The 17,686-nt window shown below is 38.4% G+C and overlaps 2 protein-coding genes and 1 long non-coding RNA gene across 4 annotated transcripts; 1 reads left to right on the top strand and 2 right to left on the bottom strand.

Moving 5' to 3' along the window:
- Nucleotides 1-667: 667 nt before the first annotated feature.
- LOC149038376 (uncharacterized) lies at nucleotides 668-4,722 on the bottom strand. 2 transcript variants are annotated; one of them, XR_016180475.1, is made up of 3 exons: nucleotides 4,619-4,722; nucleotides 2,995-3,084; nucleotides 668-883 (listed from the first exon to the last, which is right to left on the bottom strand). It is a non-coding gene; the product is annotated as an uncharacterized LOC149038376 (long non-coding RNA). The 2 variants fall into 2 exon arrangements; XR_016180476.1 differs by lacking the exons at nucleotides 2,995-3,084; nucleotides 4,619-4,722 and adding an exon at nucleotides 2,044-2,179.
- Nucleotides 4,723-5,281: 559 nt separating this feature from the next.
- On the bottom strand, nucleotides 5,282-12,925 carry LOC113667743 (uncharacterized). The gene is made up of 5 exons (XM_089184995.1): nucleotides 12,546-12,925; nucleotides 9,872-9,995; nucleotides 8,803-9,045; nucleotides 8,068-8,217; nucleotides 5,282-7,151 (listed from the first exon to the last, which is right to left on the bottom strand). The coding sequence occupies exons 1-5, from the start codon at nucleotides 12,923-12,925 to the stop codon at nucleotides 6,921-6,923; spliced, it is 1,128 nt and encodes a 375-aa protein (XP_089041121.1). The 3' UTR covers nucleotides 5,282-6,920.
- Nucleotides 12,926-13,070: 145 nt separating this feature from the next.
- On the top strand, nucleotides 13,071-17,266 carry LOC113667737 (ELMO domain-containing protein 3). Its single transcript, XM_027183594.2, has 5 exons — nucleotides 13,071-13,635; nucleotides 14,512-14,741; nucleotides 15,248-15,586; nucleotides 15,947-16,154; nucleotides 16,520-17,266. The coding sequence occupies exons 1-5, from the start codon at nucleotides 13,286-13,288 to the stop codon at nucleotides 16,842-16,844; spliced, it is 1,452 nt and encodes a 483-aa protein (XP_027039395.2). The 5' UTR covers nucleotides 13,071-13,285; the 3' UTR covers nucleotides 16,845-17,266.
- Nucleotides 17,267-17,686: the final 420 nt, after the last annotated feature.

The following is a 17,686-nucleotide window of genomic DNA, read 5'->3' as shown; positions in this document are numbered from 1 at the left end:
GTTTTATCAATTCCAAACTGCAATCTATAACACAGTAACATGGAGAACTAGCTAAAGTTGCCTCCTATAAAGGTAACTGAACAAACTAAGAACTGTTTTACCACAACAAATTAAACGAGCTTACTTTAGTTCGCATAACGAGTCCTATTTCGTTGAGGATTTCCTCTTCTCCAATAGGGATAACAGTTGTCATGATCTGGTATTAAATACACGTAATCTCCTAACCCTTTAAGACCTTAACACCCCGGTGCAAATTACTCATGCCCAAACTCAGTGATAATTCCGAACAGTTCAGAAATGTGTATTACTGAACAGCAGTTGAAAGCTCACCTCATCTCGTTTTCAGAGCTCGTAGTTTTGCTTTCACGGGTAAAATTGATCAAACTCAGTCGTGTTACTAAGAGACCACCTTCCTGTTAATTGTCTGCACTGTATATTTATCCTTAGACGAATGGTACTGGTCTATTCTTTTTGTGCGGATCAAATCAGTATCGCAGTGGCTCGCCATAAAATTTCTCTCCAGTTCACGCAGTGAAACAATATCAATAAAATACCATCGAAACAAATTGCAGTCGTCCTAAATACAATTATAGGCACCGTTCAACTTGTTTCTTAATATTTCCCGACCTGCTGGTATATCATACAAGTAGAAAAAGATAGACGTCCAATCCATACATCGTTTTTATTAAGCACTTCTAACATCTGATTAAAATTTTCGGAGAGAAGAGGCACTCTTTAGACAAACTTCAGCTTCCCTGTTATAACCTCGTTCTTCCACTGAACCGGCTTTACCCTTCCTTGCGAAAGTATCCACAAAAGATAGGAAACAAATTTCTTCCAAGTACAAATTGTATCGGCTGGGGTACCAGGTACTCGTCTACCACTTGAAATTGCGTGGGAAAAATAAATTTTAGCTAATAATAACGTGATGACTCAAGGCATAGCAATGTTAAGAGCAAACAAATAGCACGTAAATAGGCAAGGTGAATCGTTTGATTATCTCATCGGAAACAGGAAATAAAATTAGGCCTCTTTTATTTGACAATTCAAACCACAAACATTAGCTGTTGTGTGTATCGGGTAGTTTAGTAAGATAGCGGACAGACACAAAAGACAGCAGTTAAATTGTGCACGTGTAGTTGTCAGGACTATTCGTTCATCTGATAAAAGCGCAGCGAGCAAACAAAAGAAATCAAACTGCATGACAACCGCAATGTGATGACTCGAGTGGGAATAAATTACACCATTGTTTCTATGAAGCTACTTTCCGGGCTGAGTGAAATCCGTCTGGATAATATTCAAAGCTGTACTATGTTATATTCAGACTTGAACGTGTTTTTCTCCAAATCTATGGCATTCGTTGAGGCTTCATTATTATATTTCAATAAATACGTGATCAGTGTCAAAAGTACATGTCGTATTAAAAAGAACCAATTTTTTGAGATGCTAGAGAAAAATAATATCAGAACAATCTACTGAGTCAGACTAAGAGTTTATCACACGGCAATGAAAAAACATCTTTCATCTACCAATAAACAAACGTAATAAGATGTTGAAGATGAAAAGAGTACAAACTCAGGCTTTCCCCGCGGAGGTCATCACGCCCTCCCTCCGAATTGTGCAACGTACGCCTCAAAGCAAACCCACATGGTCTTGTACCAGTAAAGCAAGTAAATGTACACAGTAATTTTAGAAAAGAATAACGGGAAATTTTAGTGTCACTGTGAATAATGTAATACAGTTTTCTTGTGACAGAAGGTATCCACAATGTGAACTGGATATGTCGGATATTAAAACTCGTTGTCAGTTCAAAGTGCATAACTAATGATGGCTCTCGCTCAGATTGCTAAAATTTCAGTCACGGTAGCAGATTACAGTCGTTGTTATGAACCGACCCTCGCACGGACGATAACATTGCACGAGCGAGATTTAAATAGTGACACTTAATGATAATTTCAGCGCAGATATAAGAAACAAACGCTAAAGAAACCGAAAGCACCAGAAGAAAGTGAAGAAAAAAACAAAAAACTGGACAAGACTTACTCGGAATGGATGCAGATATCCCGAAAAAACGTCAGCCCAATCTATTCCAACTAAACCGCCGTTTCTTGAAATATTTTTTTACACTTAACAATCCTTGAAAAACATCATTGACACGTTTGCTCCGCAACCGACATTTCTCCAGCTGAAAACTGTTCATTTACCATTTGGGATTCAATCCATACGGTTAACGTTTTCCAAAGATTAGGAAAAAGAGCAATTTTTATATGAGTATTTTTCCATCGATTTTTTCGTACATTCGTTTAGTGATTGGTGTAGAAAAATGGCGCCATCCCCTCGAAAAATAACATTGAAATTAAAACCAATCCCTACTGAGCCAATCGCGTTTTACCGCGTTTCAAGCAGTTTGTTTGTCTTAAATTTTATTTCTTATCGGTTTCTTATAGTACTGCTTAATTAAAACCTGGGCTGTAGGGAACAGCGTTGATTGGGGGGAGGGTGCTCAATCAAGGGGGGGTGTGGGGGCGCAGCAATGGGACAAAAACTAAAACAAGAAAAAAACAGACAATGCACATACAAAGGAACTCTTCAAACACATGGACATAGATAAAGTAGAAGAGAAAAGAAAATTTTCTCTTGTGCTGATCCCGCTCTTATTGAAGCTTAAAAAGTTGTAAATAAAGTGGAAATAGAAAGAGGTTTACTTTGTATCGCTGTTATTTAAGAAAGTGAGGGAGGGGGAGGCGCTTACTCTAGGGGGGCGTTTGTTTGACACTATAGCCTGTAGGAATGGGTGCTTATTCAGAGGAGGGCACTTATTAGAGTAAATACGGCATCTTCCTTTGCCCTAATTGGGTGTTTTGATGTCTCTGATTTTTCATTACGTAGACTAAATACGTCACTTTTAACTTCGATTACTTCAGAGATGGACAATACTATAAACCCTACTTTTTAACTAACACCTTACACCCAATACCACATATATCTAGTTACCTTGAAACGGTTGAAGTGCAGTGAAGTAGATGGAGAATAACTTCTTGTTGAAGTAACAAACACTACTTAAAGTGTTTTCTCTAAAATAATCTAAAAAAGGATGAGATGAAAAAGAGAGCAAGCTGTTAGCTATGTCAGATGAAAAATTTTTCTGTGGTTTCTCTTGATCAGCAAAGAAACCAGTTATCCCTTCCCCAAGCTACTTCCAATAACAGATGAGAAGACTAAAACCAAGGATGAGCACAGAGCCCATGACTAGCACCCCCTCATAATTATGAAAGGTTGAGTCAGCTTACACACCTCATCAGAGCTTATCCCAGTTTCAGTAGCATGAAGTGACTAAGTGTATTGCTTATTCCCTGTGGACAGAATGCCAGTCCATGGTTACCACCCACCCCACCCCCCCTCCCTCCTATTGACCCTCTGCATTTGGTCAGCTTTCCTCAAAAGTTTGCCAGAACTCATTTAAACTCCTAGACGGGGAGAGTTGAACATCTCGCTCAAAAACACAGCACAAAGACCCAGCCAGGGTTCACACCGACACCTTTTTACTTGCAGTCTCCCCCCTTCACTCAGAACCACTCAAATTAAGTATTCTTAGAGGGAAAATAACCCTCTCACCAATAGATACTTATTTGGATACAGGCATAAATTTTCTGTTTTCCCTTATTGAAAATTTGTTGATTTAAATTTTTATTTGTCAGTATTGTGGCACTGTTACTAAGCCATAAGTGGTCTGTAGAAAAATAGGGAGGCTGTTAATATATGGTACCCATTGTGGCACAAGCTTGCTCACTTCATACAATACCGATCAGTTGAAATTGTGTAGTATGTTTAATAGACCACAGCCTGAGAAGGCACAGATACTCTGTTAGTTGAGATTGTTTGAGAAAACTTGATTTGACAAGTCTTCTTCCCAAGATTTGCTAACCAAGACTGCAAGACCACCTACCAGTTACAACTAAATTGGCAAAGCGCTTAACTGTCATGCAAATAGTCGGGGCTTGAGCCTAACACCAGGTAAACTATTGGGGTCTTAACTAACAGAGGTGTACTGGTATGTGCTGCCTTTACAATTCAATCAGAATATGATGTGACAAGACATTCTGAAGTAGTCTTCTCAAATAGGTCTAAGACACCGTGGGTTCTAAATTCCGCTAGGAATCACAAATTTAGCCACGAATTTTAAAAAATACACACAAGGAGTAGTAGTGAGAAAGGTTTTGGGTAGGACAAAATGGACTACTGACCGTAGCTTAAGGAGCTGTCATATGCAAACCCTAAATCTCAACCAACATAGCAAGCATTGTAGGGTATCACACTGAGTATATTAGTTTGTCAGCTTTAACATGACTGAGACACTTCTCATACCTCTTAAACAGAGTGACTAAAGTGGCTGACAAGTGTGGCAAGAGCCTGAAATTATAGAGGTTGCATTCATCACCCATTAAATATCCACTGAAGTCAGGAAAGTGTGATGGTATCTAGACTGTCAACGCAAATTAAAAGCACTTAATCCAACGACCAGAAGCTAACCGAATACGGAAATTCTTCCATGCTTTGCATAATTCAAGTGAAAGAGGGAAGGATAGTATGTTGTCGATAGAATAACAAAAACACTTACCGTTTCTTCAGAACGCACGTCGCGCAGTTGTTTTGAAAATGGCCGCCTGGAAATCTCCTCATTTAAAAACCGCTGAATGAAAGAGCGTGGATCGTGTGCAGGACCTCTCAAATGTTTCATCGCCATTTACTGGGCGAGGCATGGATAAAAATTCCTCTCCTACGGGCCCGTGATTCATAGTATTGAAAGTGCCTCTCCACCGGTACTTCTGAGAATATACTATCAACACAATCACTAAGAGTGTAATCTTAGAGTGTCAAGGGTCTTTCTAGACATAAATGCACTGAAAGAACCATTGTCGAGAGAAATGAGGAGCGACGTACACACACTTTGGAAACCGTAGCGAAGATTGGAGAAACAATTGCTTGAAGTGGGAGCACAGACATAGTTTCCTTAAGAGTGTCATAAAATCGCAAATCGCAAAAGACCCAGGTGATCAAGTCACGATCAATTTTAGTGTTGCATTTGATTAACAGGGAAGGCAACGTGAGTTTTTATAGCCAATCGTGGAGCGTAGTGAAGTGAAACCTATGCCGTCATGGAGAATACTCTTGCCACTCTACAGAAAATTTGTCTCGTTACGGTCGTCGAGAAGAGAAACCATCATATCACCCTTAAATCCTAACTTTGCTGAGCGTATTCCAACAATCATAACAACAATACTAACAACATTAAAAAAACTTTTATTTCAACAAATTCTCTGCAACGTGGTTGCCAAAACCATCGTTAAATAATCGGTACACAACTGGTAGAGAATCAATAAAAGCAAATCTAACTCCTTTTGCTAGTTCTTGGCTCTCACCGTTTTTCAATCACCAGCTCTTTCGCGAGTTTCCGTTGACCAAAAGACTGAAAGAGGCTAGAACTAGCTCTTTCAAAAACCTACATTCACAAAAAGTGAAGAATTTCGATGCCATAACACGGCAATTAGAAAGTAAAGCATTTTGTAAAAAAATTAAAATCGCGTCTTACCAAACAAATCTTTCGCGATTCCCTAACTTCAAAGGTAATTTAACTTGGACACAGCGGTAAAACGTCGGACATGCGCGAGGGGATCAATTCTGACCCACCGCGCGCCAATTTACAAGGCAAAATTGGGTTCTGAAAGCCTGAAAGCATTACAACGTTCGCACATGCGTGGACGTTTGACCGCTCTGTGTTAAACTTGTATCAAAAACAGTCCAAATTTATTACAGAATTGAGGGCTGATCGAGCAGCCGAGGACAATTAGACGCTCTGAAAGGCCTGGACGCAATGGGCGACAAGTGATGGCAGCTACACTTGGCCATAATTTACCTCGTGTGACAGGGGAAATGTTTGAGAACATCTTAATCCCCAAAAGAATGTTGTCCCACAACAAGTAGCGTCTGTTCAAAATGCATTTGAATGCGGTTGACCACCGAAGGGATGAATTGATAAGGAACAACAAATTGCTTTGAAAGCATTTTGCTAGTTGTCGAAGAAACATGTCAAACGACTTATTGTCTGAGCGTCCAAGCCTTAACACAAATATTGGTTCCAAAACGAAGCTTCGTGGACATAAAAAATTATTTTTCAGAATGAGGACATTTCGAATCAGGAACTATCTACATGTAACTTGCGAAGGTAGATGCCACTTTGTCCTTTCGTTTTTTAAACAGAGTGTGAATTAAAAATTCTGAAAAAGTTGTTTGCTCTCTCAGATCAGGAACTGCCAAATCCATTGTGAAGAAACGTCGTAGACATAACTATTTCCGTGAATATGAAAGTGAAAATAAGGCCTGAAAAATTCAGGCCTGTACGGGATTTGAAACCCATGACCTCCGCGATACCGGTGCAGAGGTCATCGCAGAGGTCATGGGCTCAAATCCCGTACAGACCCAAATTTTTTTCAGGCCTTATTTTCGCTACTGTTCAAGTAGTGTTTATTACTGCGAGGATCACTTTCATATTCACGCCTTTATCTACAGTTCAAATATATGACTTAACATATTCTTAGCCGTCCATAACTATTTCCAACAACTACAACTGCTAGCATCGTCAGTATCATAAAAAATGGTCAGTTTGTGTCAATTCGTCAGCCGAACGTACCAAGATCACCTTCATTCGCTTGACCGTGCATTAAAAGACCTTAGTTCACAAAGGTTCAAGGCGGTCAAAGATTCGCCAAGCCCAAAGTACAGGGTGGAGATCTCAAGCAGGTTAACTTGGCCTCGCAATGTCATCATAAGCTCGCTCTATGTTTATCGACAACTCGTCTCCTTCGTTAGTTCCCAAGGATTTCAGGTCTTTTTTCTGTTCTATCGTCATTCTACCCCTTGGTTTATATCCACCGAAGGTCAGAAAACAAGGAAGGTAGAAATATAAATAGTCCATACAACCAAAACGCCGCGAACACTGGCATCATGAGATCGCCTTTTTCAGACTTGGTTAAAAACGTGATTGCTATTGTGATCCAAATCCACGCAAAACCTTGAGTGTTGGTGCTGAGAAGAGGAGTGGAGAACTTAAGCTGATAAAGGAGAGCAGCTTGACTGGTTAAACGAAGGACAGCCTGAAAGGGAAAAACCAAACGAACGTTTAAACACCCTTGCATAAGAGACGGTAACAATTTTGTTAGAATAATGACTGTAAATATATGAAAATCATATATGTGCACTGCGGTGAAGAAACGAATATAAGCGACCCTCGCAGCTATGAACACTACTGAACTAGTAATTGAAATAAGACCTGAAAAAAATTCAGGCCTGTACGGGATTTGAACCCATGGCCTCTGCGATACCGGTGCAGCGTTCTACCAACTGAGCTAACAAGCCAACTGGGAGCTGATTGTGTAGTAGAATAGATTTCCAGACAAACGCACAGGAAGCGCAAGCTCAACACGCTTTTAATGCCCTAACAATCGCCCCGAGTGGGGAGGGCTTAACAATTTCCAATGCTTCCAAATTGACATATTTAACTCTCCCCCTTGGGGTCGTCCAACTTTTTATATCACTCGTAGGATTGCAAACTGAATTGGACTCCACTCAGTCGTACCACCATCATTAATGATATTCTATGTGTGCTTATTCATCCTGTCTACAATGCATCAATTGAAAAGAAAAACCCTGCCACAAACCAATCATAACTAATAATAAGTATTAAAATTTCTTCAATCTGGTTGGTTAAAAGTGGTACAGTTTTCTGGTAATACAATGCACAAGAGAATTAATTCAGTGCAGAAAAGTTAATCAGAGCTAGAACGGGAGAAATTTGAGCACCTGAGCTTCGAACATTTTTTGTAACTTGGAAAAGAACAATGGTTGTTTTGACAGAATATATTTTTTCAAAAAAAAAAAAATGTGCTTATTTATTCTAAATTGCACTTGAAATAATTTGATTACCCAACAAAGATGAAGTTTTTGTGCGCATTTTTCAAGTACTATAGAAAATCAACAATGCCAAAGTGCTATCAAGTTAAGTAGACTCACCAGAAAGAACACACTGAAGATGACATTCACCATTCCTCTCCGTGACACCTCCAGTTCCAGAGCAGGAACCTCACCAAACAACAAGGCAATAAATGGTAGACATACAACACAGCTGAAATTTAACAAATAAAGTAGCTCTGGATGTGAAGCCTGCAACAGATAAGAAATCACAGTCACTAAGCACATTTATTAACCCTTTAAATCCCACGACTGACTAAGACAGAATTTCTCCTTACAATATCAATACAATATCAACCAGATAAGTGATGAGAATAAAGAAAAATATAAATTTGGGGATAATTAGTTGATCTGATACTAAATTCTCTGAACTAACATTACAAGAACTGTGTGGTTCAAAGTGAGGAGAATAACAAATTTGATCTGGGAATTAAAGGGTTAAGTGAACAATAAACACATTCCAGTGGTACTTGTAAGGATTAAGGCTATAGAGATCCTTTGAAAAAGAAATTGCAAAGTTAATAATATTAACAAATAAAAGAAGATTTATTACAAGTACAGAGTAGGGCTTGAATAAAGTTTTCTTAATAACTAGTCCCTTAGTTAATTGACATAAATTTACCAGTTTATATAGTTTTTTTTTTAATTCTAAGAAACTATGCTTGAACTAATAACCTACATTACAAACATGTTTAATGACATATAAATACCCTGGACAAATACACTTTTCTATGTACAGAAAAAAAAATTGCCTAAGACCTGCATATAGATACATACCTTATGCAGAAAGCGTTTTGAATGCACAGTAAAAAATGCCAAAGAAGCACTCATCATCAAGGCAAAGACACCATCACTAAATGACACTTTGAATTTTGCTGTTGAATCCTCAAGTGAGCAGAAAAGAACCACGAGAAGTGAACATAGAATAACCACAAATATGACAATCCTGTCATTATAACACTGACGACTGGTCAACCATGATGCTAGTAGAACCATCGCTGGTGTTAGGGCAAGGGATAGCTGGGACAGATAAATACAAATTGGTTATAATTCAACAATTGATCAAACATTAATTCATACCATAACAGAAAAAAACAGTTTCACTACCACAGGTAGGTAAGTAGGTAACATCTGTACTTGAGTCAAGTGACCCATCCAGCAGGAGCTTATGCCAGGTTCTATGGCATGAAACTACTAAGAGGATTACTACTCCACCCCCTCCCCACCCCCCAGGATGGGATGTCAATCTATCGCAAGGTTACCCCTCAGCATTTCATCAGGGTTCCCAGAAAATTCACCAGTACCCATTCATACTCCTAGGCAGAGAGAGGTGCTGTGAAAGTGAAGTATTTTTGCCCACACATAAAACACAATGACTTGAATTGGACCAGGTCTTGAGCCCAGACCTCCACAATGCGAGACTCTCACCACATCTCCTACATTCTTAAAATGCCACTTGATCATAAATATCCCATACAAAATAGGCCATTTTACAGTTGTGTACTTACACGTAGTTGCCAAGCCTTTGATTTGGAGTGAGGCTGAAGGTGACCTTGTTGTGATGGGGACCAGTATCTAGTTGGCATGATAACAAAGTAATCTACATTTGAAAAGCAGCAATGTTTGTAACATAACCAGGTCACCCTTAGCCTCACTCCTGTTCAAAGGCTTAGCAACTAAGCATGCAACTGTAAAATGGACTACTGGAGAAAATCTTAATGATACCTTCCAGAGAATAGTCAAACCCACAGTTTTCCTTGAGCTTAACTCTTGGAAAATTGTTCTCTTCCCACAAGAGATGGCGTTTATATTTTTCAATCGATTAGCAGCAAGAACTGATACATACCATATATGCTGCAGAACCTCCTGATACTCTGAAGTTTGATGTATTAAAATCCACAGAAAAGACAGTCACGGAAACTACATGTAAAAAGAGCATGGGGAAAAAATGTCTTGCTTGGCTCCTGAAACTGAAAATAAACAATATAGAGAAGCTCTAAGTTTGAAGTCAGTAAATGTACACAGATCATTACAGACTAAACATTGAACTGATGAGAGAAAAGACAAAGAAAACTTGAAAAAATTAATACCACAGCTCCCTGCACAAGATGAACAGTAATAGATCACAGATGATGCCAAATGTGGTGGGAATAAGTGAATGGCACACAGAGTGCACCTAAGTGTGTCAATGATGTTCTTATCACCTTCTGATGACTTTTGTGATTTTTTACTTAACAGACCCATGGTGACATGGAATCTATTTGTTTTTTTTTTTAATAAAGAAGAGGCAAAAATTGATAATGATGATGTCATCTCTTTATCTGTCCTTCAAAAGATCATAGTTAAGAACCAATCAGAATATTTGCATGTTACAGCTTCTCATATTATTTACCTTATTCATACTTAATTTAGCATGTGCTCAATTTTGCAAATTTGGCAAAACGGTACTTAACTGGGTTTAACTTTTTGCAATTTCAACAGGCAAATATGAAAATAGGGCCTTGAATTTTGTTAAACAAGCAATGTCAACTTCATTTTCTTTTTCAAAATGTCTTAACTTTTCTACATGGGTATTAAATTTTGTGCATGTAAATTCCACAAGAATTTTCCTTCATGAGTCTTAAATTTTGTGATTTTTTTTACACCACAAAATGCAAAATGAAGTACCTACGAAATTAAGTAGGAATATAGTTATTTTCAACAGATCCCCCAATCCTAGTAGAGTTCTTTTCGTTTGAACATTCTTAACCTTTTGATCCCTAAGAGTGATTAACATCTAATTTCTCCTTACAATTTCTAACCCTCAATCACACTTTAAGGTCACAGGAATAAAGGAAATAACCATCAACTAAAGACGCTCTTGATTGTTAAACAAATTCTCCTTGGAAATGTATAGAGACAAGTATAGAGAATGTGTATACTGATGTTGGGGTGTAAAGGTTTAAACCAAACCCAACAGAAGCAAAAGATCCAATCAGAACAACAAAAAGTATTCCAAGAAGGCAATGAAAACTCATGGTTAATACAAGTAAACATGTACAAATTTGAGTCACAACAGGTTTAAGTAAGAGATGTTATTGTTTGTGAAGATGCAGAGAATTTTTACACCGTTCAGGAAGAGAAGAGAAGTAAAAGACCTGTGTAATCCCAGATATTCTGAATTACTTTTGATACCCAATTAGTCTTTCCCATCCCTCCTAAGGACACTATGCGTATTACCTAAATGTTTTATTTTAAAAAAACTCAGTCTTTTGACCGATTCCCCACTTTACACACTCAGTCAAATTAATTGCAAAATACTAAGTGACAATTCTTGTAAACACTTTCTGTTATTGACCTCTTGATCAGTGGTGTCATGTCCTTATAGTTACTGCAATTGCAGTCTAGTTTGCTGAAAAAATAATTGCAAAATCTTAAAAATAACATGCGATACCACTAAAAGAATGTTTTTGGCCTCCAATAGAGTGTTGACATTTTCCACAGGCTTTCATTGCAACTTTGATTTGCATATTCTGCTTACATTGCATGTTTCACTGCATAACAAAAGGAAATTTCTGGTACATTTTGCATAACACTGAGAAATGAGAGTCTTTATCAAACCGTCAAACAGAGAAAAGTTGCCAAGCGCCTAAGCATAAGAAATTGAAGTAGCTTGAAATCCCAATTACCTACTTTTCCTTTCAATTTTTCGATGAAGTTTTGGAGTTTGTTTAGTCCATAGTAAATCTGATTTACCCATTTTGCAAAGTGAACTTTCCTGTGAATTTCAAAGTCCTCTGTTACATGACTTGCCAGGGGGTTCCATGTTGCATTTCATTGGTAGGTAGCATGAACGCATCGACAGGCAATTAAGTGAGGTGCAAAAATCGGGAATTTCTTTAGAGGCCAAAAATTTCAGGTTTTTTAAATGCAAGTTACCTCTGTTAAGACATATTAATATATTATATAGATTTATAAGATCTTCATGAAAATTTGCCAGAATGTTCATCAGCTATTAACACACCAAAGTGTGTGAGGCTTTTATGAAATTTTAAATATTTCTCTCCTGAAGTCCTGGTGACTGACAACAACCTAAATACTTTCTTTTGTCCAACTTCAAATTGATTTTCCCAGGAACCAATAGGATATATAGAAAAAGCCGCACACAATAACTGATAGCCCATTACCTATTGGGTGTTACTGTCCAGTTTGTTTGGAAAGCGGCAAAGGCTTGTAATTCAGTAAAGCAAACACAGTCAGTTTTGTGTTTTAAGGCTCGCGCGCGGCTATCAAAACAAAAACTGAGAAAAATTTTGTTATTTTCATAATCTATAATTTAAACATGCAAGCTTACTGTGATATAAAGCTTTCTGAGGTTTCTTTAAAAGTGACGCGCGTGCACGTTGGACGATGTTTGTCCACTAAGGTCCTCAGACATAAAAAACGCTCCTTACAATCGTTCCTCCAGCGAGACTTCCCGTCTATGTAAATATTTACCTATACCAGCTGTTGATTTAACTCTCGCTCAATGCTTTACTTACCTTCGTATTCGCTTTCTTCCCCAGAATCTAAAGAAGAGAGCGATCGCACAACTTTCAAACCAGAAGAAGAATATTGAAGCATGGCTACTTTCAAAGAGCTTAAAATGAAAGATCTTCTCCACGATTAGGGCGACAGTAAAAAGAACTGTTGACAAAAACGTGTAAATATAGCTGTGGTCTCTTAGAGTCTTTTTCTTCACTGAATGTTCGTCGCTATCGTCAGCTTTTGTGTGAACAGTGAAACCACTCCATAACGAAGAAATATTGTTGATACCTTTGTGATTACTGTGAGAATTACGATTTGTATGTTCAGGCGTTCTACTTATGATTTCAGAGACATCCTCTCCCGACGATAAAGTTCTTGTCCGGAAAGACTCCATTCCCTGAATCTTCAAGGAAAATCGGAAGAATATATTACATGTAACACAACGAGAAGGAAATCGAAAAGTTCAACAGGATCTAAATAGTCACGTGCCACCACGAGACAACGAGGAAGAGAAACGTGTGGTAACACCGAGGGGACCCATAGAGATATTCATTGAGCAATGATCTTCAGCTTTTTTCGGGGAATAAAATGACGACAACAGTCGATGAAAGAATTTAAATTATCTAACCACCTATGAATCTAACTCTTCTCTCTCCTTAAGTTTTTCGGTTCTTTTTTCCTTCTGTTGTATGAAACATTATCCCAACAGTACCCCTGATGTCGTTCAAGAAAATTTACCCGGGAGGGGCTGAGAATGGACCAGTTGTATTCGATCAAAGATGGCGCCCTTAGCACTTTCCCTAACGATATTGACGATCGTTTAACAATGGCAAATCTCAAGAACCGAAAGGCCGCCCCCGATGATCTTGAAGCAGAAGCAGAAAAGGCTTTTCAGCGGGCTGCTGCTCAGAAAAATCGAAATGAAGATGATGAGTTCGACCTTGAATTTGAAAGTGCTTTCCAAAATCTTCCGCCAAGTAAAGCTGACGCGAAGTCAGACAGTTCCATTAAGGAGTCGGCCGTCAGTCAAGAGGTGTCTAACGGTCCTTCTCAGCTTCCCATTAAGACAGAAGGACTGCCTAGCAGTTTGCCTTCTAGTCAAGGGTGAGAGGGAAAATTATTCACCGCAAACTTATCACGATCAGATACACTTACCAATATTTGTTTGTTTGTTTTTTTTTTAAGGCTTTTGTCAAGAGTTAGTTTATGTATATTTAGCCTCCGATGTTGAGGTTTCTGTTAACTGATGGGTGGATACTAATCTTAAATTAATCATTTTGTGCTTGATATCGCCCCATGTGTCGTTTAAGAGCCTACAATCTTAATATTTTTTCAAGGATGGTACAGATTCACTCTAAACAGCGTGAAATCAAGACATTTTGTCGGTCTTCTAGATTATACTAAGTGTGGATCTTACTAATTTTGGTTTTACGAATCGAGTATTTAATCAATGAATCATTATTTTCACAACATACGGAACATTGTAATTCCCTGTAAATTCAATTTACTTCAATAAGCTTTAAGTACCAAACTTCAAAACCAATAATAACTTGAATGAAAATTATGGAATTACTTAAATTGGCAAAATTTTTACCTCTGTTCAGTTATATTTACATGGTGCATGTTTTACAAGCTGTATTTTAAAGGAGTTGTGGCCAATCTTGTGCATCTTGATAAAGTTAGCCAAGGTTGTCATGTGCAGTGCACTTTAATCTTCTTCTTCTAAAGACATCTTGTGAGGAGCAAAAATAAAAAAATTATTCTCAGTGGGAAAAAAAAAGTTATTTATTGACAACAGGGGTGTATACAGGATTTCATAACCACAGATCCAGGGCAAGGTTTGGTTGCTCTATTATTTTCAATTATCTATATTTCTTGGCCAAGAGGGAATCATATGAATTCAAGAATGCCCTCCCTCTAGTTTACACTCAGGCCTGTCTACTCATTGTGAAGCCTAACTGTATACTTTAATTTTTACAGATCAAGTGCATCAGAACTGAACAGATACTCTCCTCGCAAAGAAACTACTAATTATTCTGAAAAGGAATCAGCGTCAACCAGTCCTACCTCAGATCAAATGCGACCTGGTAAACGAAGACGGAGATCGGACAAAGATAACATTCCGCCAGGAATTAGGAAGCTACCTTCACCTCCAACAACACTTGAACAGGCCCAGATGGAGTGGGACTTAGTGGAAACTGTTCAGCCAGGTACAGTACTCTGTTTGGGAAATGTAACTTAAACCAATGGGCCAGTAATTTTTCAGACATCTGCTGTCAGATCAATGTTTCTGCTGAAAAACAGGGTTTCCCATACATTTAATTATGACATTAAAGGGTTTTAAACTCAGACAGGAGACACTTACCGGTATGTGTTCTTGTGGTGTGCATGTACATACAGGTGTCAACCCAAGTTTCCAAAATCTACTCCTTGATCATTAATATGAATGATACCATCCTCCCTGCTTGTCTCCTCAGTTCATAAAATTTGGGCCTGCTTGTGTTTTGATAAGGTTTTTTCATTGAAATTATAAAGTGTTCATTGTAAAGGTCTGAACCTTGTCTCAAAATTATTCATTGTGTAAAATACATGTGAACTTGTCTCCTCTTCAGTGTCTGTTTTGTTGATTTAAAAGATCTAGAAGGTTTACCAATCAGAGCATCTTTTCCCACCAGGTTTTTGTTCAATAAAATGCTCTTAATTGATTTCTTAAAAGGAAGTGGTCAAGCTGGTAGCCGTTCACCTCTTATCGCGTTCCAGGATGCTATCCGTCACTTTCAAACAGCTAGTTACCTTGAACAGCATATGTCACACATCAAACCAACTGTCAAGCATCGTGGAATGGCAGCTGTGATGCATAAACTATTTGGTCCACCACAAATGAACAGCAGCCTTCACTTGGAACGGAATCTCATCTTTGCTCTTGCTTTGTGTATGTTCAAAAATGACGAAACCATGCATAATCAAGTGTTACAGACTATTTATAAAAAATTAACAGGCACCAAGCTTGACTGTCCTCGCTATGGAAACCACTGGGAGCTGATTGGTTTTCAAGGTGCGATTGTATTTCTATGGATACATGTAAATGAATTAACCCTCCACGCCCTGACCTCAGTTTGCAAATTCTCTGTACTAAAGGTGACAAGCCTCAATAGGGTCTTAAGAATAAAGGAAATGATCACCGTCTAGAGAAGCTCTTGATTGTCAAACAAATTCTCCTTGTCAGTGCCATAGGAAATGTATAGAAGACTGCAAGGAGAATATGCTTACTGATGTTAGGGTGTGAAGGGCTATAGAAAAATGTGGGATAAATTCTTCAATCACTCCTTGTAAATTAGATGTACTGTTTTTTGAACTATTTTACAGACTATAGAATTATCACAGTAACTTTTTACTTCACAATTATATTTTATAGGTCTTGATCCTGCAACAGATCTAAGAGGCTGTGGTTTTCTGGGCCTGTTGACAACACTGTACTTAGTAACTGACCAGCGGACCCATGCTCTGGCTTTGGATATCTACAAACTCTCCCAACATGAAACACAGAACTTCCCATTTTCTATCATGTCTATAAACATTACCAGGATTGCTCTTCAAACTCTAAGGGAGGAGAAGCTGAATAAGTATGTGCCTCCCGCTCCCGGTAAAGCGTTTTTATATGCTGTAAATTGCGTTATCTACGTTGAGTTACATGCGTTACTAGGTTTTGGCTGACTGCAATGTTATGGGCCACGTGCACTGGGAGATTTTATTTTTGTGTGAGTTTGTGTGTTGAAAAATTGCGTTTCGGTTAGGACACGTGTAATTTGGAAATCAGCTAGTGGTTTTAGTTCGTCAACTCGACAGAGTAAGTTCAAATGCTTTTATCTTGAAAATATTCATATTATATCGGGGGAACAGAAGGGCATCCTTTTTACGTTTTATCATTTGTAAGAGACCAACGCCATTATTGTGCCACTTTTGAATGATTCCAGTTTTTCTTTTACAGGCCATGCAACCGCCGCCGTCAGGTTCTGAACGTTTTTGTTGAATTCTACGCCGCTATTTTCGTCCACGTCTACCAGGTCTGGAAACATCAACATAAGACTATCAGTGACTCAGGGTTTGTGCTCAGGGAAGCAGAGAAACTCGCCAAAAAGCGACCGCGTGACCTGCATAGAAACCTGGAACGAGCATTAGCTGATCGTCAGGGTTTGATCAAAGTCGACGAAGACAACTTTTCTCCAAAGGCGAAACAGCCCGACATACTTGATAAGTTCGCTGGAGTTTGCGATCTACAAGTAGATGAAGAGGAGGAAGTTCATCTGGTGTAGTGTTTGAGAATTAAGAACAAAATTAAGAGATCATAGTATTAGTAAATAACGAGAGCAGCCAATGAGAAGTTAGAAGGAAAAGTATGTAAACGAGAAAACGCGAATAGCTGAGACGCGATTGGTCGAGAGAATGGTGTGAGTCCTCTCAACCAATCACAGTGCGCAGTGAAACATAGCAAATAGAAATTGTGGATTTCTTTCGACATTCAAGTGTCCACTGCTCAAGGAGCTTTTATCGACAAAGTATTCGAATTCAGAATTCTCATCTGGTCATGGGACTCCTGACGAGCGGTGTTTGCCCTCTACTGAACGCTCAAGTTCCTAAAGAGAATTATAATATTTATATAAACCAGGTAGTGCTAGCTGTACAGCTGCAATATGTATAGAAATCGAGTACTATTAAAGTCACCCCACACAAGGAACTCTGCTTTTTTATTTCCACTTTGTGTATGTTTGGTTTTGCTTTGTATTTGTTTTTGTTCGTTTTTGTGTTTTCGTTTTGGTGGTTCTTCTCTTTATCTTTTTGCTTAATATATTTTTGTGTCAGCAAGTTTGGTCGAAATGGGGAGCTGTTCAAAGAATGAAAACTTCAACACTTTTCTTGCCCAATCCCGTTAGCCATCGCTTCTTGCACAGTACAGTAAGACCGTAACCAGGCCATGTTGGATTAAATTGTGTAATTGAGAACTTTATATCAAAGCACATTTTGGAGCAGACTTTGCTTGTTTTTTTTTTCTCTGAAATTTTAGGGGCACGATTCCGTGGCAATATCAGCTGAACGGTTATAGCGGGTTTCGCCCATAACGAGTTTCGCACATATCGTTTCGCCCAGAACGAGAATG

Source organism: Pocillopora damicornis, chromosome 10, assembly GCF_964200805.1.
Source record: "Pocillopora damicornis chromosome 10, jaPocDami1.2, whole genome shotgun sequence".
Classification (NCBI taxonomy): domain Eukaryota; kingdom Metazoa; phylum Cnidaria; class Anthozoa; order Scleractinia; family Pocilloporidae; genus Pocillopora; species Pocillopora damicornis.
This window is presented reverse-complemented; position numbering and strand designations above follow the sequence as displayed.

Coding starts and splice junctions, on each gene's coding strand:
- LOC113667737 (XM_027183594.2), top strand. CDS start 13,286: ATGGACCAGTTGTATTCGATCAAAGATGGCGCCCTTAGCACTTTCCCT. Junction 13,636..14,511: donor AGTTTGCCTTCTAGTCAAGG/GTGAGAGGGAAA, acceptor TAATTTTTACAG/ATCAAGTGCATCAGAACTGA. Junction 15,587..15,946: donor GGAGCTGATTGGTTTTCAAG/GTGCGATTGTAT, acceptor TATATTTTATAG/GTCTTGATCCTGCAACAGAT.
- LOC113667743 (XM_089184995.1), bottom strand. CDS start 12,925: ATGGAGTCTTTCCGGACAAGAACTTTATCGTCGGGAGAGGATGTCTCT. Junction 9,996..12,545: donor GGAAGAAAGCGAATACGAAG/GTAAGTAAAGCA, acceptor GTTTATTTTCAG/TTTCAGGAGCCAAGCAAGAC. Junction 8,218..8,802: donor CAAAACGCTTTCTGCATAAG/GTATGTATCTAT, acceptor TATCTGTTGCAG/GCTTCACATCCAGAGCTACT.